The sequence below is a fragment of the Oreochromis aureus genome, linkage group 12, assembly GCF_013358895.1.
Source record: "Oreochromis aureus strain Israel breed Guangdong linkage group 12, ZZ_aureus, whole genome shotgun sequence".
Classification (NCBI taxonomy): Eukaryota; Metazoa; Chordata; class Actinopteri; order Cichliformes; family Cichlidae; genus Oreochromis; species Oreochromis aureus.
In genome coordinates this window covers 4,568,180-4,591,631 of record NC_052953.1, presented here as the reverse complement: position 1 = coordinate 4,591,631, position 23,452 = coordinate 4,568,180, and the positions used below count along the sequence as shown (strand labels likewise).

The 23,452-nt window shown below is 38.7% G+C and overlaps 1 protein-coding gene across 1 annotated transcript in view; it reads left to right on the top strand.

The window, feature by feature from the left end:
- fgf5 (fibroblast growth factor 5) overlaps positions 1-20,505 on the top strand; it is a 37,012-nt gene extending 16,507 nt beyond the window's left edge. Inside the window, exon 3 of the mRNA XM_039620275.1 lies at positions 19,749-20,505. Coding sequence (XP_039476209.1) covers positions 19,749-20,120 — 372 coding nt within the window. The 3' untranslated portion in view covers positions 20,121-20,505. The remainder of the gene's footprint in view (positions 1-19,748) is intronic.
- Positions 20,506-23,452: the final 2,947 nt, after the last annotated feature.

The following is a 23,452-nucleotide window of genomic DNA, read 5'->3' as shown; positions in this document are numbered from 1 at the left end:
CCACAGGTCGATCTCGGACGGGTCGTGCACACAGAGAGGTTTAGACTGTCGCACTGGGGTAGCTGATAGAAGTCTCCAACAGCAATGACTGACATGCCTCCAAAGGGTCTCCGAGTCCCTTTGATCTGTTTGAGTCTTGCATCTACATATGCAAAGAGATGTCTTGACACCATAGACACTTCGTCAATGACGATTATTTCAGCATTCAAAAGTTCTGATCTGACTTCATCCAGCTGATTGCCAAGTCCCTGAATGGGAGGTTTTAAGCTTCTAGGGAGCTTGAGAAGAGAATGCAGTGTTGTTCCAGAAATGTTAAATGCTGCAGTCCCAGTGAAAGCAGTTAACAGGACAGTGGGTTTTGATATATCAACGTCGTCTGCATATCTGGGCACTTTGCTCAGTATCTTAGATGCTTCTGAGTAGATGCATTTGATAAGATGTGATTTTCCTGTTCCAGCACCACCATTAATATAAAAGAAAAACTGCTCCACATTCAGAGCACAGACTCTTTTAATGCACCAGTCTCTAACTGCATAAAATATGCAGGCTTGCTTCTTATTCAGATTCTGAAACATCTGACGTAACAATGTGGGATCAATAGCAGGGGTTCCCTGATGGCTCTGACTTCTGTTGAAGCATCAGCCTGACGGCTGTAGTCGGGCACATCTTCCTGTTCATTTTCATTGTCTTGCTCTCTTTCTTGTTCAACAAGTGGCAACCTTACGAGATCTGATTCAGGTGCCAGATTACACCATTAAATCAGTCACACCTCTGTTCTGCTCATATTCCTCAACAGCGCTCTCGATCTCCTCACTGTTTTTCTCATATTTTTCTCTGTTTCTTTTGACAATGTGTTGCACGTATTCAAGATGGTCAGTACCTGGTAGCTGTACACAGCCAGCACCATAGAAAGCCTGATAGGTTGGCAAAGATGGTGTTTTCAGTTCATGGTCTGAGCGATGAGGAAGGTACAGTTTAAGCAGTCTTCCGTAATATTGCTCTGGATGTTTTTCTTGTGAGCAGCGGTGAAATCTGATGACAGCAGGCTTATCATTTTGCGCCTTTGCACAAATCCCATCTCATTGAGAAGGGCAAAACATCTTTACCTTTTGTCTGTTGGCCATAGACAATCCTGCAAGTAGCAGCAAAGTCTGCCATGCACATCTCCTCATACTCTGGAGTTTCAGGTCTGGCTTTGTATTTGTCATTCAAAGATGTCATCCAAACATTGGAAGACTCAGGTGTTGTGTTGTCCAGAACTGACAGGGGACGACTCATTTCACTGGATTATCATCAGTTGGTATGAATATTACAGCACGTGAACATTGCTTCATGTGAAGACCACATGCACGAGCAACACACTCCTGCGCACTGATCTCTCGCTTCTTTGAATATGCCTGCATGACGGCTCTCATTTCATCGCACTCATTTACACTGTCCTTATGGGAGTTCTCAATGACAGTTTTCAGGTACTCAGATAGCCCGCCCTCTTTTTTTTGATATATATTTCATTAAATAATTTGCTGCGCCGAAAGCATCTAGAACAAAGCTTATGTCGATATTACTGTTCCAGGCTTCAAGCAGATGTGGATTATAGCTGTTTATCCAAGAGTCTTTTGGATCACGCTTTAGTATGATCGTACTCCTTGTGTTCATTTTATTCAGGTATCGCTCATATTCTGCATCGTCAACTTGCATCTTGCCAAGAGCTGCTCTAAACTCATGGAAGCAGTTTCAGGTTCATTCAGTAGCTGGTTCAGTGGTCTGAGCTTGTTCTTTGCTGTTTCTACCTCAGTTCATCATCCTCACTGGGTCTTGTGATCATTGTGTCATTGCAGGGTGGTTTGGGAAAACCAAAAGCGGCACCGGAGCTTAAACTCCTAAAACACGTCTTTGTGTGGTTCTTACTATGTTTTTGCACTTCTGTAACTTTCTTGTAAAGTTCAGGTTGTTTATGTGGATCAGGCAGCTGAGCTGTGATGTATTTGTTTATAAAATCCACAACAGTTTGCTCATCATCCTCCTCAAACACAGGAGCACCTTCTACCCACAGGAGGCAGTGTATGTGTGGGCTTCCTCTGTGCTGAAACTCGACTCTGTAAAAGTAGTCAATGACTTTGCCAAGTGGCTCTGCAGGAGATAAGAGTAAATCTCTGAATAATGCTTCAACTCTCTTGTCAAACATGCGCATTGTTGTGACAGGATTGCTTCTCAGGATGTCACACTTTGCTGACCAGTCGAGTCCTTCAAAGTTCACTTGTTCACCTTGCTGCCTTGTTATTGCTTCAATCACTTCAGGCCAGCGCATTTCAGCAGCTGAAAATGTGCAAAAGAACGTGGGAGTTCCCAACTGTCTGATCATGGCAAAAGATCTCTTGTTGTTTTCTCCCAATAGGCTGGGGTTCCTCTCAGAGGCTGCATGAATCTCACTGCATCTTTATTTCGCACCAGTTTCTCCACCTCATGTTTATCTTGTAACATGCCTGAGGTTATTTTTCTCCCATCTCTGGTCAGAGGCTTTGCCTTCCTTAACTGGATTGTCATGCTGGAAGTAGCCAAGTGTATTTCAGTCACAAACTGTGCAAAGAACAAATAGTTTGTGTCTTTGGCAAAACGATCATCAATGCAGAAAAGTCTTGATTTGAAATACCCACTGGGGATACTTTGATCAGCCTTCTTTCATCAAGTGTGTTTTGGCCTGTAGGAAACTGCACAGGGAAGGCCATGGCCTCCAGTTTAGGTGTTTTGAAAAAACTTATTGGATTGTTTCTCTCTGCAGGAGCAACAGAGTAGATTCCTTCACTGAAACATAATATCTCCTCAGCCACATCAGGGGCTGCAAACAGGACTTCGAGTGCAAAACCACCATTAGTCAGTCCATCTTCTTGCTCTGAATCATCTCTCATCTGCTCATGTGGTTGTTCACCATCACAGGATAACATGTCAATATCCTGTTCATTTTTTTTATTTTGTGCTTCACATAGTGCATTTTCTCACAGCTGTCAATTTCCATTAAATCAGCCTCATCATAATCGTCCTCATTCATGTTTTCATCATCATCATCCTCATCATCTTCATCAGGAAGTGTTGGATCACACAGCTCAGCATCATCTCTGATGCTCACATCCTTATACTGTGGATGAATCTGCTTGAGTTTATGCAGTGCTTGCACAAGTTTAGACCAGCTTACAGTCTGAAACAGCTGATGACCTTTGTCGACAAGCGTCTCTTCAGTTTTACTCTCATGACCTGAGAATTAATTCTTAATCGAGGCAATGCTTCAACAGTTTCCTGTACCTCTGATGGGACACAGACCACATTTCCTCTAATTGCTCTCTGTCTGCCTTTGGGAAGAGGAATAATCTTGGCAAATGGTATGCACTTGGCTATGAGATGCCTCTCCAGGATGTTGAGATCAGACAGTTCAGCTGGAATATCAGCAAGATCCAGTTTATTGGCAACAGCAAGTACTGGCATGGATCCATTTTAAGATGATTGTGGCAGGTGTGACAAATCCACTCTCTCTTTCTCTCATCAGGCACATTGCACTGCTCATTTCTGCAGTTTTCATCACAAACATGAACAAACCTTCCTGTCAAACATGTTGCAACCACATGTGGGTTTTGACATAATTTGACCTTATGCAGGGTCGTACTTGGTTTGGAAATGAAGCCTTGAAACATACAGTACATGGGTATGATGGTCCAACTTTGATATGTGATTTGAACACAGATATGGCCTCATTGATCACACTGTTGTCACTCTCTTGGGTTTGTCTGTTCACCCATCTGTATTTCCTTTTTATTTTCATGGCACATCTCATGTTGTGCATAATCCTGAATGCAAGATTACTTTGATACCTGTCTCGCATTAGTTGTTTCATTAGTTGTTTGTGTCTTGCTCTGAATGCGTTGTCACGTGCATAACGCTGAGTCACTCGAGATCTCTGTCTCTCTCTGAATTCTGGGCTTTCTCGATACCTTTTAGTGATATAGCTTTTTTCTCCTCTCTGAAATCAGTATTCTCATAGTAACGTCTTTTAATATATTGTTTTTGTTTCTGTCTAACTTTAGCATTCTCACTGTAACGTCTTTTAACATACTGTTGCTGTTTCTGTCTGAATTCTCCATTCTCATAGTAACGTCTTTTAACATACTGTTGCTGTTTCTGTCTGAATTCTGCATTCTCACAGTAACGTCTTTTAACATACTGTTGTTGTTTCTGTCTGAATTCTGCATTCTCACAGTAACGTCTTTTAACATACCGTTGTTGTTTCTGTCTAACTTCAGGATTGTTTTTATATGCCTCGCTTGTGCAAGATTTTTTTCTTTCTTTGTACTCTTTATTTGAAGCATATTTTTGTCGTTCTTTCCTTTTTGGTTTTCTTTTCTCTGATTTCTGGGTTTCTCTGATGCCATTAATCTTCTTTTCATTTTGTGCCTTTGTTGTTTATTAACTTTTTCAGTTTTTGTAAAACTATATCAGAAAGATCACAGGCAGCAACATTTTTTATTGCAGCATTTGATTGACATGAAAAAGCATCATTCGATGGAAAGAAATTAAATTCACTGCATAGTTCTTCAGTTGGTATATTAGGAGGTTCATTCTGATCTTCATATGATGTGAACTGAGTCATGTGGACTTCTTTTTGTTTCACCAGTGGCGTACAAATGGACATTTGACAAAAGATGTTCTCAGTCAGACCAGTGGTTGTGTTTCTCCTTGGAGTAGAGGGGTTTGCTTCATCAACAGTTGTATCAGCGTGAGTAGATGCCACAGCAGTGGCAGCTGTTGGTCTGCAGACTGTGTCTGTGATAGTATCACTCAGGTTGACTGTGCTCATACTGTAGAACTGCACAGGCTTCAGCTCATAGTTACAAGAGGGTGATATCTCCATCATTTGATAAGAATCTTGTAGCCTCTTAATCATGTCACTGAGGAGTGTAAATTTCAGCATCACAGCTGTACCACGATTACGTGACTGTAGTAGTAGAGAAAGACCACTGGGTGTTCTGGGTGTGGGTCAAAGAACCCATATTCGCCTGATGTGGATCTGAACACTGCAATACACAATCCACTCATAATCAGTAAGGCATAATGCACATCTGACAACAGGCAGCTCAGTCCTGCTTCTAAGCTGAGAAAGGTATCTACTGCTTCCTCTGGAGGTTCTTCAAATGTCCCATACCGGGAAGGCTGTGTCATGTCGACATGATACATAGACCTGCGACATAAACTTTGTCTGGCAGCTCATCGGTTGCCAAATGAATACTCTTGGGAATCTTTTCTTTGCCTCTTTGTACATCACATCACCTTTATCCAAGACCAGATTAAGGTCAGCTGTAGTCATGTTTTCATTCTCATGAAGGAATGCAAGAAATGTGAGTGAGTTACATGTGCACTGGTGGTTTCTGGAGTCTCCATATTTAGGATGTGCCTGGCTGTGAGATGCACAGACATGTGTTACAGAGGGCTGGTTTTCAAAGTTCACTCTTTCTGCATGAGATGGTCCTGCCACATCACTGTGATGGCCTCTTTTCAACAAATCAGCATAACCCACCTGTGGGGCACTTGACACCTCATGTTGTTCACTAAATTCATGCTGCAGTCCACTCTTTACAGCATCAGCATAAGATACCTGTTGTACATGTGCAGGAACATGTTGACCTGCCTGTTTGACACTGTCAGAATTGGTCTTTGTAGACACACTGTCTTCTGCAGAGCTCTGAGGAAAATCACACTCAGCTTGTTCACATATTGGTACACTGTGAATCTCATGGAACTTCTTCCAGCGTTGTTTTGCAGCTTTTGACTTTTTCTGCTTCCTTGGCATTTTCACACACCTGCAAGTGTTTCTTAGTCTTCAGAAAATATGTTCACAAGATAAGAGTGGCACACACCAGGAGATGTTGTCTTTGTTTTATATTTCAGTTTTTATTTGTCTGAAACAGTTGTCTTTCATTTGACAGTTTGTTCTTCAGTCGAGAGAATATTATGTACTGTCTTTATTGGCTTGGCACAACTTAGCAGCAAGCCCAGAATGAAAAACAGGTAGAGAGAAAATCTAGAAGAGAGAACAGGCAGAGCAGGAGAGACACGGCTGGGAAATCACAATCAAACCGTGAATTAGAGTTTTCTTTGTTTGTTCAGTTTGTTCTCAGGTAGAGGCAATATATGCACTCTTTATTGCTTTAATGGCTTGGCATTTTTCAGCAGCAAGCCAAGAGTGAAAAACAGGTAGAGAAAAAATTTAGAAGAGAGAACAGGCAGAGCAGGAAAGACACGGTTTTGAAATCAAACCGTAGAGTTTTCTTTGTTTGTTCAGTTTGTTCAAAGGTTGAGGCAAAATATGCACTCTTTATTGCTTTATTGGCTTGTGCATTTCTCAGCAGCAAGCCAAAGAGTGAAAAAAAACAGGTAGAGAAAAATTTAGCAGAGAGAACAGACAGAGCAGGAGAGACACGGCTTTGAAATCAAACCGCAATAAGATTCTTGGTTTGGCAAAATTTCTCACAAACCACAGGGTGAAATACAGATGGAAAGAAGGCAGAGACAACAGGTGGAGCAGGACAGAGGATAGAGGGGTTGGGGGTTGGGATGTGAGAGAAGACTGGAGATCTGGTCCTTGTTCTTCTTCTGCACACTGTGAACAAAAAGGAGAAAAAAATAATAATTTTATTAAAATGATATCACATGGTAATTGTATGAACTAATTGTGACTACTGAAAAGGACAAAACAAATATTCAAGCTAAACTGTTGTTGGCTGCCATGTGCAAAAAGTTGCATAATTGGGCACTTTTAAAAGAATAAATATTTAATTAAATTCAGCAATAATATTTTAAATACAAATATGATTGAGTGAATCATTAACTATTCACATGTAATGTGACGACAAAAATGTATGAAAAAATATTTTAGCCCAATTGTTAAGCTGCACTTATGTGTATTTATTATAAAATTGTGTTTAAAAGGTCTAGCACAAAGTTTGAACCCATCACTTTACAGCTTATATTAGTCAGATTATTTTTTATTTTGGTCTACTTCTCTTACAGTATGTGCACACCTACCAGGCAAAGCACAGGTGTCAGTCAAGTTCCTGAAAGTGTAAGGCGAGAAATAATATGTTAGTTGTCTGTACAGTGTTATCAGACTAACAGAAATACATAACCCACATGACATGATACACTGAACTTAGTCAGCAGGGTAATTATAGAGTAATATAGCACACCAGCTGATACAGCAGCCATTTTGTAATTCAAACTAATTAACTGAAGTATTTCCACTTATGTAAGGCTTATGTAGCGCTACTGTTAGACTGTTACTAGTCTTAGCATTGCTGCTAGCGCTAGCATTCCTGCTAATGTTAGCACTTCAGTTAGTGTTAGCATTGCTGCTAGCACTAACACTCTTACTGTTAAAACTGAGCGACAATGGCAATAATAAAGCTCATTTGTTACTTTTGTCTCACTGACCGCCAATAAATATCACAGGAATATCACAGTAATATTCTTTTTGTCAGTTAACAACTGCTAAGGCTAGTGTTAGCACTATAGCTAGCGTTAGCATTGTTGCTAACATTAACATTGAAGCTAAGCGTTAACACGACTACTAACAGCAAAAGTCATAAAGCACTCTTACTGTTAAAACTAAGCCACAATGGCAATAATAAAGCTCATTTGTTACTTTTGTCTCACTGACCGCCAATAAATATCACAGGAATATCACAGTAATATTCTTTTTGTCAGTTAACAACTGCTAACACTAGTGTTAGCACTATAGCTAACGTTAGCATTGTTGCTAACATTAGCATCGTTGCTAGCATTAGTATTGAAGCTAAGCGTTAGCACTGCTGCTAACAGCAAAATGTCATAAACCTATATAAATGATAGTGAAGGTTATTCTTTTTTTTTTTCTTTATTCTTTGAACTCTTTTAAACTCTGTTGGACTTGATATGTGAGTTTAAATGTCAAACATGTATTTTACCATCATAAAAATAAAACAGTGCAGTACTGAGTGTACTGTACTTACCACAACAGAGAGCAAAGCGGAATGACGACAGTTGGTCCAGTGATGGGTTGAAAACAGATGAGGCGTTCAGGTGGTGCTTGGAAATTTGACCATCAATTTGAACAGCAATAATGAGTATATACATGTCTGTGTGTTAGTCTCTGTATGTGAGAGACATAGAGATAGAGGAAAAAAATATACTAGACTAGTGTACAAATTGGTACTTTTGTATAAGCGAATGAGTGACATACAGAAAAATATGGCAACTGGCATTACATGAGCAAATAAAAGTATTTCATCTTGAACTGTTATGTGGGTTTTATTTTAAGACTACTTTAAGTTTGTTAGTGGGGAGATAAACTATACAGACTATAAACAGAGACATTAAATGAGATTAGATTAGTTAAACATTAGTTAAAATGTGGGAAAATCAACTACAGACAGGTAGATGCTGTAAGCTTTAATTATCCAGTCAGAAAGGATGATTTTAAAGTCATCAACTGACTCCAACTGCCCAGATCTGAAAAACCTGTGTGCCAATCACAATGCTCTACTAGTTGGCATATACTAACTACTGACCCCTGTCAAATCTGTCTTATTGTACCTATTGAAAAAGTTAATCTTACTACAACTGCTTAGATGCAGCAGACATTTTAGGTTTAACCTTGGCAGAGTGAGAGAGAGCTCGTTAAGCAGGCAGGTGTGAGCCTGGTTGCTATAGTGACTGCACCAATGGCTCCATACACACACACAGACATGCACCTCACTTTAGCTGCTTAAAATGAACAGAAAAGTCAGGCCGAAACAAATCCTTCCCAAATGAAAAGTATAGGTCGTATTGACGAAATTCTTTCACTGTGAGTGCCAGCAATGTCCAGTCTACTAAATTCTCAGTTTTCATGCCTGTGGAGTTTATTATATGGACGTGGTGACAGTGTAAAGACAGCCTGTACTTCTGATTTTCAAAGGAACTTTCTGAGTCATTTTAACATTGGAGTCTATGGAAGAGTTGGAGGAGGAGGCTGCACATTGGTGAAATTTATGAAAGAACCATAACACCTAGTATAATAGTAAACACATTGGATGAAAGAGGACAGCGATGGCTACGTTTTGAGGTAAAATCATACCTGTAGAGCAAATGCTGCGGACACAGCAGCAGTTTTAAAAAGATTTTAAGATTAATTTTTTCGCTCCTCTCACTCTAGCAGTTCAGCTGTCTCCTCTAGCCCCAACATTCCGTCCCATACACACCCATTATAAACTCTGAAACGGCTGAAAAAACATCATGAAACTTAAACTGGAACTGAAGAAAAAGTATAACAGATATTGAAAAGATAAATACAAGTTGAAAGGTTGAATGTCTTGGCTTCGTTTTAAAGTTTGAATGGTGGTTCTATGTCAACGTATGTGGAAGTAGTAGGAGTTTAAAATTGAGTAAGGTGAATGAGGATTTGAAGGGTCTCCCCATTGAAATACATGGGAAATTTTTGTTGAAAAAAGTTGAATAATTTAAAAAATATAAATGTTAAAAATGAGAAAAATAGAAGCAGTCGTGTCCAAAAGAAGAGGAATCTAACGGTGTTTGAATGGTTTTCTAAGTTGAGCGGTTTTGAAGGAGTAGGAGTACAAAAAAAAGCGTCTGAAATAGATAATAATAAAATAGAATAATAAAGATTAGAAGAACAATACTGTGAATGCTTTTACAAGCATTCACACTAATAATAAAAAGTGCATTTTCTGAAGAAACTGCAGTGTGAATGCTTGAATCTGAATGTATTCACTGAAATAAATTAATTGCTGAATTCTGACTTAAAAATTTTGAATGAGATGAAAAATAGAGAAATTTTCACCTGAAAACAAAAGTGCTGAACTGCTAAAAGCTAAAATCCACAGAGAAGAAGTTGGAAAAGAGCTGAAAATGTTTTAAATGTAAATTAGAAAAACCTAAGTAATGAAAAGAAAATTTAGAGTCAGAAAACATCTGAATGAATATTAAAAGTTCATATTCTTTGAATCACTGAATGACTGAAATGTGATCCCTCCACTTGGATCCACACAGCTTTAAAAAGTTTATATTTCTGAGCTTTGAAAGACATGCTGTTGGAAAGAGAAGATCGATGGCGACGTTTTGAGGGTAAAATGATGGCTGTAGGGCAAACACTGTGGACCCAGCAGCAGTTGAAAGAGAAGTGTTTAAGATGAATCTTGGCACAGTGAGAGAGAGAGCTTGTTAAGCAGGCAGGTGTGAGCCTGGTTGCTATAGTGACTGCACCCAGTGGCTCCCATACACACGCAGACATGCACCTCACTTTTGCTGCTTAAAATGAACAGAAAAGTCAGGCGAAACAAATCGCTCCCAAATGAAAAGTATAGGTCGTATTGACAAAATTCTTTCACCGTGAGCGGCAGCAATGTCTAGTCTACTTAATTCTCAGTTTTCATGCCTGTGGAGTATTATATGGACGTGGTGACAGTGTAAAGACAGCCTGCTCTTCTGATTTTCAAAGGAACTTTCTGAGCCATTTTAACATTGGAGTCTATGGAGGAGTTGGAGGAGGAGGCTGTGCATTGGTGACATTTATGAAAGAACCATAACACCTAGCACAATAGTAAACACATTGGATGAAAGAGGACAGCGATGGCTACTACGTTTTGAGGGTAAAATCATACCTGTAGAGCAAACGCTGCGGACACAGCAGCAGTTTTAAAAAATATTTTCAGATTAATTTTTTCGCTCCTCTCACTCTAGCAGTTGAGCTGTCTCACTCTAGCCCCAACATTCCGTCCCATACACACCCATTATAAACGCTGAAATGGCTGAAAAAACATCATGAAACTTAAACTGGAACTGAAGAAAAAGTATAACAGATATTGAAAAGATAAATACAAGTTGAATAGTTGAATGTCTTGTCTTCGTTTTAAAGTTTGAATGGTGGCTCTATGTCAACGTATGTTGAAGTAGATACAGTTTGAAAATGAGTAAGTTGAATGAGGATTTGAAGGGTCTCCCCATTGAAATACATGGGAATTTTTGTTGAAAAAAAGTTGAATAATTTTAAAAATATAAATGTTAGAAATGAAAAAAATACAAGCAGTCATGTCCAAAAGAAGAGGAATCTAACGGTGTTTGAATGGTTTTCTAAGTTGAACGGTTTTGAAGTAGTAGGACTACAAAAATGTCTGAATAGATAATAATAATAATAAAATAGAATAAAGATTACAACAACAATAGAATGCTTTTACAAGCATTCACACTAATAACTGAAGTGCATTTTCTGAAGAAACTGCAGTGTGAATGCTTGAATCTGAATATATGCACTGAAAAGAATTAATTGCTGAATTTTAAGTTAAAAATGTTGAATGAGATGAAAAATACAGAAATTTTCACCTGAAAACAAAAGTGCTGAACTGCTAAAAGCTGAAATCCACACAGAAGAAGTTGGAAAAGAGCTGAAAATGTTTTAAATGTAAATTAGAAAAACCTAAGTAATGAGAAAAGACTATTTAGAGTCAGAAAACATCTGAATGAATATTAAAAGTTCATATTCTTTGAATCACTGAATGACTAAAATGATCCCACTTGGATCCACACAGTTTTAAAGGTTTACATCTCTGAGCTTTGAAAGACACGCTGTTGGAAAGAGAAGAACGATGGCTTCATTTTGAGGGTAAAATGATGGCTGTAGGGCAAATACTGTGGACACAGCAGCTGTTGAAATAGAAGTGTTCAAGATGAATCTTGGCAGAGTGAGAGAGAGCTCGTTAGGCAGGCAGGTGTGAGCCTGGTTGCTATAGTGACTGAGCCAGGGGCTCCATACACACGCACACAGACATGCACCTCACTTTTGCTGCTTAAAATGAACAGAAAAGTCAGGCCGAAACAAATCGCTCCCAAATGAAAAGTACAGGTCCTATTGACGAAATTCCTTCACCGTGAGCGGCAGCAATGTCCAGTCTACCTAATTCTCAGTTTTCATGCCTGTGGAGTTTATTATATGGACGTGGTGACAGTGTAAAACACCATGCTCTTCTGATTTTCAAACGAACCTTCTGAGCCATTTTAACATTAGAGTCTATGGAGGAGTTGGAGGGAGGAGGCTGTGCTTTGGTGACATTTATGAAAGAACCATAACACCTAGTACAATAGTAAACACATTGGATGAAAGAGGACAGCGATGGCTACGTTTTGAGGGTAAAATCATACCTGTAGACCAAACACCGTGGACACAGCAGCAGTTTTAAAAATATTTTCAGATTAATTTTTTTCGCTCCTCTCACTCTAGCAGTTGAGCCTTCTCACTCTAGCCCCAACATTCCGTCCCATACACACCCATTATAAACTCTGAAACGGCTGAAAAAACATCATGAAACTTAAACTGGAACTGAAGAAAAAGTATAACAGATATTGAAAAGATAAATACAAGTTGAATAGTTGAATGTCTTGTCTTCGTTTTAAAGTTTGAATGGTGGCTCTATGTCAACCTATGTTGAAGTAGATACAGTTTGAAAATGAGTAAGTTGAATGAGGATTTGAAGGGTCTCCCATTGAAATACATGGGAAATTTTGTTGAAAAAAGTTGAATAAAATTAAAAATATAAATGTTAAAAATGAGAAAAATAGAAGCAGTCATGTCCAAAAGAAGAGGAATCTAACGGTGTTTGAATGGTTTTCTAAGTTGAACGGTTTTGAAGGAGATACAGTACAAAAAAAACGTCACGGAATATATAATAAAATATAATAATAATAATAACTAGAAAGTGCATTTTCTGAAGAAACTGCAGTGTGAATGCTTGAATCTGAATGTATTCACTGAAATAAATTAATTGCTGAATTTTAAGTTAAAAATGTTGAATGAGATGAAAAATAGAGAAATTTTAAGCCTGAAAATAAAAGTGCTGAACTGCTAAAAGCTAAAATCCACAGAGAAGAAGTTGGAAAAGAGCTGAAAATGTTTTAAATGTAAATTAGAAAAACCTAAGTAATGAGAAAAGAAAATTTAGAGTCAGAAAACATCTGAATGAATATTAAAAGTTCATATTCTTTGAATCACTGAATGACTGAAATGTGTGATCCCTCCACTTGGATCCACACAGTTTAAAAAGTTTATATTTCTGAGGTTTGAAAGACATGCTGTTGGAAAGAGAAGATCGATGGCGACGTTTTGAGGGTAAAATGATGGCTGTAGGGCAAACACTGTGGACCCAGCAGCAGTTGAAAGAAGAAGTGTTTAAGATGAATCTTGGCACAGTGAGAGAGAGAGCTTGTTAAGCAGGCAGGTGTGAGCCTGGTTGCTATAGTGACTGCACCCAGTGGCCCCATACACACGCAGACATGCACCTCACTTTTGCTGCTTAAAATGAACAGAAAAGTCAGGCGAAACAAATCGCTCCCAAATGAAAAGTATAGGTCGTATTGACAAAATTCTTTCACCGTATCTGAGCGGCAGCAATGGCTAGTCTACTTAATTCTCAGTTTTCATGCCTGTGGAGTTTATTATATGGACGTGGTGACAGTGTAAAGACAGCCTGCTCTTCTGATTTTCAAAGGAACTTTCTGAGCCATTTTAACATTGGAGTCTATGGAGGAGTTGGAGGGAGGAGGCTGTGCATTGGTGACATTTATGAAAGAACCATAACACCTAGCACAATAGTAAACACATTGGATGAAAGAGGACAGCGATGGCTACGTTTTGGGGGTAAAATCATACCTGTAGAGCAAAAGCTGCGGACACAGCAGCAGTTTTAAAAAATATTTTCAGATTAATTTTTTCGCTCCTCTCACTCTAGCAGTTGAGCTGTCTCACTCTAGCAGCAACATTCCATCCCATACACACCCATTATAAACGCTGAAATGGCTGAAAAAACATCATGAAACTTAAACTGGAACTGAAGAAAAAGTATAACAGATATTGAAAAGATAAATACAAGTTGAATAGTTGAATGTCTTGTCTTCGTTTTAAAGTTTGAATGGTGGCTCTATGTCAACGTATGTTGAAGTAGATACAGTTTGAAAATGAGTAAGTTGAATGAGGATTTGAAGGGTCTCCCCATTGAAATACATGGGGAATTTTTGTTGAAAAAAGTTGAATAATTTTAAAAATATAAATGTTAGAAATGAAAAAAATACAAGCAGTCATGTCCAAAAGAAGAGGAATCTAACGGTGTTTGAATGGTTTTTCTAAGTTGAACGGTTTTGAAGTAGTAGGACTACAAAAATGTACGAATAGATAATAATAATAATAAAATAGAATAAAGATTACAACAACAATACTGTGAATGCTTTTACAAGCATTCACACTAATAATAAAGATTAGAAGAACAATACTGTGAATGCTTTTACAAGCATTCACACTAATAATAATAAAGATTAGAAGAACAATACTGTGAATGCTTTTACAAGCATTCACACTAATAATAATAATAATAAAGATTAGAAGAACAATACTGTGAATGCTTTTACAAGCATTCACACTAATTAGTTAGATTACTCGTTACTGAAAAAAGTAACGCCGTTAGTAACGCCGTTATTCCCATCACTGCCCAGTTCTTCACAAACAAGATTTAAATGTAAACTACATCAGTTGGATATTAGGAGAAAACAACGTGACATAGCGCTGTTGGGTACTGCCTCAAACTAAAGACAATTATTTTTGTTCTTCTGGAAGTCTAGAGCACACAATCACCAAGGCTGTGGAACAGTCGACCACCACAACTACGTTTGGTTGACTCTGTGGAATCCTTTAAATAGCAGTTAAGAACTTTTTTGTTTAAACAGGCCTCCTTTTAATCAGTACTTTTGAATTGTTTTGAATTTGCATTGTTTATATTGTCTATTTTATTACTTAATATTTTCTTTATTTTAACCTTTGTGTACAGCGCTTTGTGACTGCCTGTCTACGAAAAGCGCTTAATAAATAAACCTTACCTTACAATTGTCACTGGATCAGGGATTTTCTGCTTGGTACCACAACTCCATGCCATGAACTGCATGGCTTATACTATGCAGAGATCACCGACACTGTAATCCTAATCTGTTGGTGGTTTTGTGTGTTTTTTAGTTTATATGGACCAAGCACCACACCTTAATGTTTCCAAGGATTATTTGTTTGACCCAACAAAAGTGTTCTTGATATACCGTCTCTGATTTTGAGGCCTTGAGATGAGTGTTTTCACCGTCACTTGACAAGTGAAGTCAGATATGCCACAGATTGTCCTCAATTCTGAGCAAAAGCTGCATTTTGGAGAGTGATTGACCCAATAAACTCATCAGGAAAAAGTGTTAACAGAGGTCAAATCAGAAATCCCATAGACGACTACGGGAGCAGAAATCTTCCTGCAACCGTAGCTATTGCAGTCTGGTGGCCTTAACATAGAATTCTGGTTTAATGCACTTTGCACTGGCTTCTTTTTCACTCTGGAAGCTACATTCATGTGTTATAACCTCATAGATCACGAGTGTAACGACAAAACATTTTACACTACACTAGGCACTCTATCATTGGCTAATGATGCAGTTCTACCTATTTTAGCCTCATTTTTTAACTCTAATGAGGATGATGAGCCATACTGATAAATTTCATGTATTCATTATGACTTGAAAGTAGTGACTGACCTTATGAACTCCCCAGGAAAGCTTTTATTCGTACTATAGGGCAAGGAAGCCATAGACATCTATACACATGAGAGTCGCCTCCTGCTGGTTAGTTGAAGGAATGCATGTTTAAGCCGCTTCAACATGGGCCTCACTTTCAGATCCATTTTCTATACATAGCATATTATTATCTGTAAAATAACTAACTCTGAAACTTTCAGTGACATCTGTCTTGATAGTTGGAGTTCAGATTTTTTCTTGCCACATTTCAACACTTTGCTGCCTCTGGAGGATGATCTCAGGCTTTTATGCCTATATTCTTATGCACATTGCAGCTTATAGAGTTGATATTTTCTTTCTTTGTAGTAGAGCTTCCCTGGTTAGATGCCTCGCACTCTGATAGTCTTGTTGCTTCCTGCAGTTGGAGCGTATTTTTGCCTCCAGAGCGGCTCTGCCTTCAGAGGAATATTTGTACAGCTAAACTCCAATCTGTGACTACAGCTGCACTTTGCTATTTAACTGCCTTGATGATTTGGTGGATGTAAAACCTCGGGGGCCTCAGGAAGGCTCAGGCCTCGCGGCAGGGTGTCAGGTGACGTGCTGAACTGTATCTGTTGCATCGTCTGTCATATTTACTGTTTAGATGTTTTCACAGTGGCAGTTTATTCGCTGAATAATGGGGGAGGAGACAGATGCACATTGCTCTGCGTGACCTACTCAGCAGGCTATCGCAAACATAATCTTTTGAAAGGTGAAAGGGTCGCCAGCATTTGTTAAACAAACAGTGAGTGAGGGGTTATAGATAAAAGAGAGAGTGATACACACATACATAGCTAAAAGAAAGCCTGTGTAGTGGCAGAAAATACCACTAATCACTTTAATTTGTCATAAATGAAATGATTAATTAAAGAAAGGCCTCACCACCAGGAGCTGTGCTCAGTCTGCACTTCAAAATGTGAAGTAGAGTTCTTCAGCAGACACTTACCATCACCGAGGCACAAAATAATGCCAGGTGTTAAGGCCGTTAATGACATCTCTGCCATCAGATCAGCTAACCTGATTAACACAACAGCAGGATCGTGTGTGTGAGTCAGAGGGAAACAGAAGCATTACAAATATGTCAGGATTTGTGTTTTTTTCTTGTTTCCCAACAAACAGAACAGTGAAGCTATTAAGTAACTAAATAACTGATCATTTGAATTAAAACACTCATGCATTACATCTTTTGTTACAATAAAAAGTATTCTAATGTATTACTTTGTAACAACTGGTCTCCTTTTATGCAAATGATTGTGTAAATGGAACTGTATGATGTACAGTCAAGTTAATATACCAGGTTCAGAGAAGAAAGGTGAGTTAAGTTACAACTTCATGTCATTGGTTGAGTATTTCAGAAAGTGCTGATCTACTAAGAGTATCCCACACAACCATGTCTAGAGCTTAAAGTCAATTATCTAAGAAAAAAGAAAATAAATTCATGCCAGAGATCAGAGGAGAATAGAAAGACTTCCTTCTGATAGGAAGGCAACAGCAGCTCAGATAACCACTCGTTAAAAAAGAAAGCCTGCCAAAGAACATCTCTGAATGCACAGCACACTGAACTCTGAACGAGACGGGCTACAGCACCAGAAGACCACGCTGCTTGGTCTGATGAGTCTCAGTTTCTGCTGTGACATTTGGAATGTAACATGACGGCATGGATCCGTCCTGCCTTATATCAACAGTTCAGGCTGCTTGTGGTGATGTAATGGTGTGGTGGATATTTTTGTGGGACACTTGGTATCAAATGAATATGTTCAAAGGCTGCAGCCTCCATTAATATTGTTCCTGAGCATGTCCATCCTTTATGACAGCAGTGTACTCATCTTCTGATGCCTGCTTCCAACAGGATCATTCGCCATGTCACAAAGTTCAATTCAACACAAACTAGTTTCTTGACCATGACAATGTTAAGAAATCAGTTGCAGTCAAACAGCCAGTCACCAAAGCTCATTTTAACGCTTAGGTTTTGGTTTTTATTTAAATACCTTTTCAAATGTATTCTCAAAAATCAACTGAACTACACTTTATGCTTTGTTTCGCTATATTTCAGTAAAGGATCATTTTAAAATCACAACGCATTTAGCTGGAAAAATCTAGGATGTCTTATTAATGTCTTATCTTTGTACCGGGTCTCTAGAGTTTCTGCATATCTAAGCGGAGTGAGAATTTTGTGATACTTGAATAAAGAAAGTACAGTATGGGGTCTACCTGTGTGTAGCAGTGGTAAGAGAAAAGAGGATATATATATATATATATATATATATATATATATATATATATATGGTGAAATATTATTTAAAATGAAGCTCAAGGTTCATGGGAATGGACCCTTTAAAAGAGTGTAACCAATCCTGCAGGGTAAGAGCCAGGTTAAACAGCTGTACAAGCATTATGATTTTTACAATGAGATCTCTGGAATCTGGCTGCAGCTATTAAATCCTATGAAACGCAGCATGGGCCAAATCTTCTTCCTGGTATGCATGCTTATGTGTGCATACGTGCCTGCGTGTGTGTGAGTACATTCATACATGCTCCAGTGGATTTCTTTCCAAACGTCTAATTCCCTGACTGGTTCCAGAGCCGGTAAGTTGCTCAAATGTAGCATTTCATTTCAGTCCACCCATAGCTGTGACTCTGGAGTTCTATACTTTTTTAAAAATCGTCCTTTAAAAACAACAGCTAAAAGAAACAGTCGGTCACTTTGAATAACTTAAAGGTTTGCGCTGTTCTGCTGCGGCCGCAGTGCACTCTCCTGTGACTGGCATGTTTACCGAACGCTGTAATGGCATCATTTTCTGCTATGCTGCACTCTTCAGCAAAGCAGAACAGTTTGTTTTATTTCAGAATGGCAGGAGGTTATACAAGGAAGCCATGCTGCAGCAAGAAAGCCGGCATCCCTGGGTACATGTCAAAGTTTCCCACCCGAGATATATTTAGGCACAAAACGGGAACATTCAATGAATATCTGCATCTCTGTGCATGACACGTGTGCAGAGTGCAATGCTGCATGCCAGTGTTACATTTTTACATCTCTTTCTAATATTTTGGTAGACAAAGTCTGATCAAACCTGCGACCCAAATAATACAATTTTAATGCAGTCCAACTATGTGCATCAGCTCCATCTGGAAAACTTTAAGCTTTATGGTTCTTCTCGGATAACCAAACTATTGCAGGCATGTTAAGCAGTGTTTGGGAATAATATTTGGATCATTTTGATTATTAGTAATAATTCATTAAGGATTTTACTTTGCAGACTTGCTGATATTATCAGCACTATTCATACACGAGTAGTCTGATTTAAACCTGCCCCATTCCTCATCCTCTGTTTGAGAACCTGGGTGGGATGAAAACTTCTGTTTCAGCAGGAGGAAAAATCCATCTTCTCCAACACAGTTTAGTAAAATACAATAACTCTGCTGATTAAATTGTAAGAAGAAGAATGATCATAAAAACGTCGGCCCATGTCTTCATTGTGAAGTTCTTCCTGACTGAGTTCAATAGCAGATGCTTTTTGAGTTTTGTGGTGTGACTGTGATAATGAAATCATGTAGATGACTTATTAAACCTAGCACCAAGAAGTATCTGATGCTTCTGCACATCTGTTGCAATTATTGCAGCACAAGCATGACCCAGCTGTCTCATTAGAAATGTATATTCACACTGTTTTTGTAGCGTGTGCAGGTCCAGGTTCAGTTCAGGTTTCTGTATGTGGGCCTGAAGGTAGAGTTTGGTAGGTGAACAGTAAATCCTCATGTGTGCACTTCTGGTTTTGCAGGAAAAGGACAAAGATCTCACAGCAAAGGAAATTTGTCACAGAAAGCACAGAAGCTTTTCGCAGTAGTTGTGTGTATGTGTTGATGTGAAAGTGAGATCTTCTTGCAAAAAATTAAATAAAATAATAATGATAAAAGATTTAGTAATGAACCTTCTGTGTCAGCTAACAAGATAAACAAGTTTAGGTTACATTGTGTGTTTGGATTTGCACAGATCAAGAATCATGTGTGTGAAAATGACTTGTCTGCAAATACAGGAAAACAAGAAAAAAATACAAGATAATGACAGGGAATAATACTTGTTAACACCCTGTATTTCCTTTCTTCTGTAGGAACGGTTCACAGATGACTGTAAGTTCAGGGAACGTTTCCAGGAGAACAGCTACAACACTTATGCCTCAGTAATCCACAGGAACCACAGGACAGGTCGCGAGTGGTTTGTGGCCCTTAATAAGAGGGGGAAAGCTAAAATGGGCTCCAGCCCCCGGGTCAAATCCCAACATGTCTCTACCCACTTCTTGCCCAGGGTCAGCCTGCACGATAAGGGTGAGCAAGGCTTCACCATCACAGACAGGAGCAAAGAGAGGAGGAAAACCGCACTCCCACCACCTCCAAAGCCACCCGCGGCGAAGGCAAACATCCAAGCAGGAACCACACCGAGGCATACGCAAGTCAAGTACTGGCCCAAGTACAGGTTTGGATAGGTTTATAGAAATTGGACAAATGGACGTACCCCATAAACTGACAATGGTTATTTATCACATTCAAAGCATTCCAGGTGTCTATGAACTGTGTGAAAAACCTCAAAGGGCTGCCAGGTACAACTGCTGAGCTTTTCTTTTTTGAAGCTATGACAATCGCTGGATGCTGTGTTGAAGTTAACGATGCTCTGTCACGTTTTACGTCATCATCCATGTACATACCGCTGAAGCTGAAATCCATAACGTTATAAATATTCTTGATGAGGAGTATTTGACAGAGAGTCTTCCAGTTTGTTCTGCTGTCTTGCTAGAATAAGAATGATGCTCTTAATCTTGCAGTAATGACACTACCCTCCCTACTCCTGCTCCTTTTCTTGTTTGGCTAAACAAAAAGGATTTCATTCAGGACCACTGGTGGAAAGGAGATTATTTCTGTCTGCAGTACTGTATTTTTGGTCACGTGCTTCTGTTCTAGACTGCCCCACCCATCCATGTGTCCAGGTGGAAAGCACAAGGCAATGTTGCCTGCCTCCTCATCTTTCTATGTTCATATATGGAAAGCTAGAAGTAACAGTACCAAGAACCCTTCATGCAGAACAGCAATGACAACTGATCTGAGACTCCCTGAGTCAGATGTGACGTGAAAGGAAAAGCTGAGGTTGCTAACTGATCTGCCAGTATCGCAGCTTGACAACATGCTATGATTGATTATGACTCGAGTGAGGACTACATAGTCTTGTTTTGTTTTGTCAAATGATAAATAAAATGATGGTCAAATCAAGCTGGCGAAACACCATTGTGACTTTTCAGTCATAAATTCTTTGTATGGGGGCCTTCTATTATTTTCCTAATAAAAAATGTCATTTCAGAGGAAAATCATTTAAATTTTGCAATTATTTTATTAAATTATGTTGTGTCCAATTTTATTAGGCCAAAAAAGGGTAGCTCAAAGTCAAATCTGAAAATGTAATGTTTTATATTATGTCTAAAATTAGCAGGGAGGTGACACAACTAATTCATGAATGTGACAAAAATATAAAGCAGATAATGGATTTCAGCTTTAAACACAAAAAAATAATGAGGTCATGAATGTTTTCTTGTTGGTTAAATCACACATGCTGTTATCACTTTTTGATGTAATCTGTATTTTTAAGCCACTTTTTCAGATATAACAATGTCTCTCACTCTCACTCAAAGTGATTCAGCCTGAGCGTACACACAGGCCAACTGTCCTTTTTATGAACACCAGATTTGTGATAATGAGCAAGAAAACGTGGACTGGCTCTCTGGAGGCTCCTCCTTTTTCTTGGACAGCTGTGAGGGATCATGGAGAAAACTGTCCATCAAAACTATCATTTTAGCAACCGGCTGTCCCCGCAAAAGATCCAGAGTCACGACCTCCCAGCATTCCACCCAGGAGGAGCGCACACCGCCGTCACCACAGGGATAAAGATGCCAAGAAAGAGCTGCCGCTTGTGTAGAGGAAGGTTCAAGCTGTAGGTGTATCAGATGGCAATGACCTCAGAGGAGCACGGGGACATCTCAGGGGAAAGAAGAAGGAACGCAGAACGTCTCAGAGTTTGGTTTATAAATCGAATATTCTCTTTAATGTAACTGTTGGACTTATTAGAGACTGTTGTACATTTTATAAAACACTCGTTGAAATCAGTGTCATGAATTTACTCCACTGGCAAAAACTGCATATTAACCTATGATGAAACTATCTGAGCACACAGCAGTGTGTGCAAATGTTTTAAACGCGTATCTGAACACTCTATATTTAGTTTGCACTTTTTGTAGGGACATATAAGATTTTCTCATCTTACGTTATGAAGCCACCCAGTCTCACAGAGAAAAAAATTGATATCTATTTTTTTGCATACATGGATGTTTTTTGGTTTGCAAAACTTCAAACTAACGTATTTCAACTGTAGGAAAGTTTTATGCCTACAGTAATGTATTTTTAATGTGTAAGCCACCTCGGAGGCAACCAAGAAAACCGCGCTTTTCAAAAAGTGGCAGCTGTTTTATTATAACCCAAACCATGAAGTAGTTTCATATGCCAAACCAAAGAAATCACATTCAACACTCCTGCCACCAAACAGAGACTTTTTTGGCTGTTACACCTAAAAAAAAACTACATTTACCTAGATATGAGTTAAGGTTGATAAATAAACAAACTGTATTTAAGTAGGTGAGAAAATAGGATGAAATTTGTGTCCATAAACAGAATTCTATATATTATTTTAGACACTGTTGTGAGACTGTTTACTGGATCTTCCAAACATGATCAGGTCAGTGTTAAACTCCACTTACACCCATCAGAACTGTAAAATTATTTAAATGTGCTGTATTATATTGTTGTAATCGTAAGAATTACCAAATTGTCATTTTACGTCCTGAACCACATCCATCCTCAGTTTTACCAATTACAATTGAACACACATTGTTGGTGAACATGACAACAGAATATGAACACGATCATAGAGGAGAAGTAAAAAATATGTAGCTCCATATGTTAAAGTTATTACACCGGTTATTACAATGGAATAAAGCCATTGGAGCCAAGTGTTAGCCAGTGTTTCTGTTGATGTTCAGCTGTACAACTGATATTTCTTATGAACGAGCATGTAGCAAATGAATGAAGCATTTTCCACACTGTATTTATGCAGATCTGTAGTTTTCTTGATGCTGTGTCTTGTTACAATGCTCTGTGTTGCCACTGTGTTGTGTGATCGCATCCCAGAGCAATATTTTTTCTACCAGATTTTATTTCATAAAAATGTATGTACGACAAAAACTTTTATGTAATAATACCATTAAAAATATATATACATCTGTGGACATGTATATGTTTTTTAATTGCAATAATTGAGAAAATGCTGAAAGTGGTTAAACATGCTAATTTGAAGGTTCAGGGAGAAAGCTCTATCTTCTTTGTGTGTTAAAGTTAGGTATCTGTGGTAAAATATGGGAGTGTAGTATATTTCACTAAAGTCCTAATGAGGTCACCAATCTGTCACAGCAAAAGTCTGTGGCTGACTAATGAAAGACAGGTGTGTGTGTGCGCTGACAGGTCTGTGCTGGCTGACGTTCTCCAAATCCTCTGAGGTCATGACAGATTTTACTTTAGTCTAAAACAGGCCTGAGCGCTGATTACTTACCAACAATCTTCCTGTCCTTTCAGATATGGACACCAGTGGGATCCCTCCTCCCACCCTAATGATCCAACATTTGACCTTATTCACATTTTGTGCCACTCTATCACTAAAAGAGAATTTTTCTCAAATCTTGCTGTCTTCTATGAAGAGGTATGAGGCCAAAGGTCAGGCACA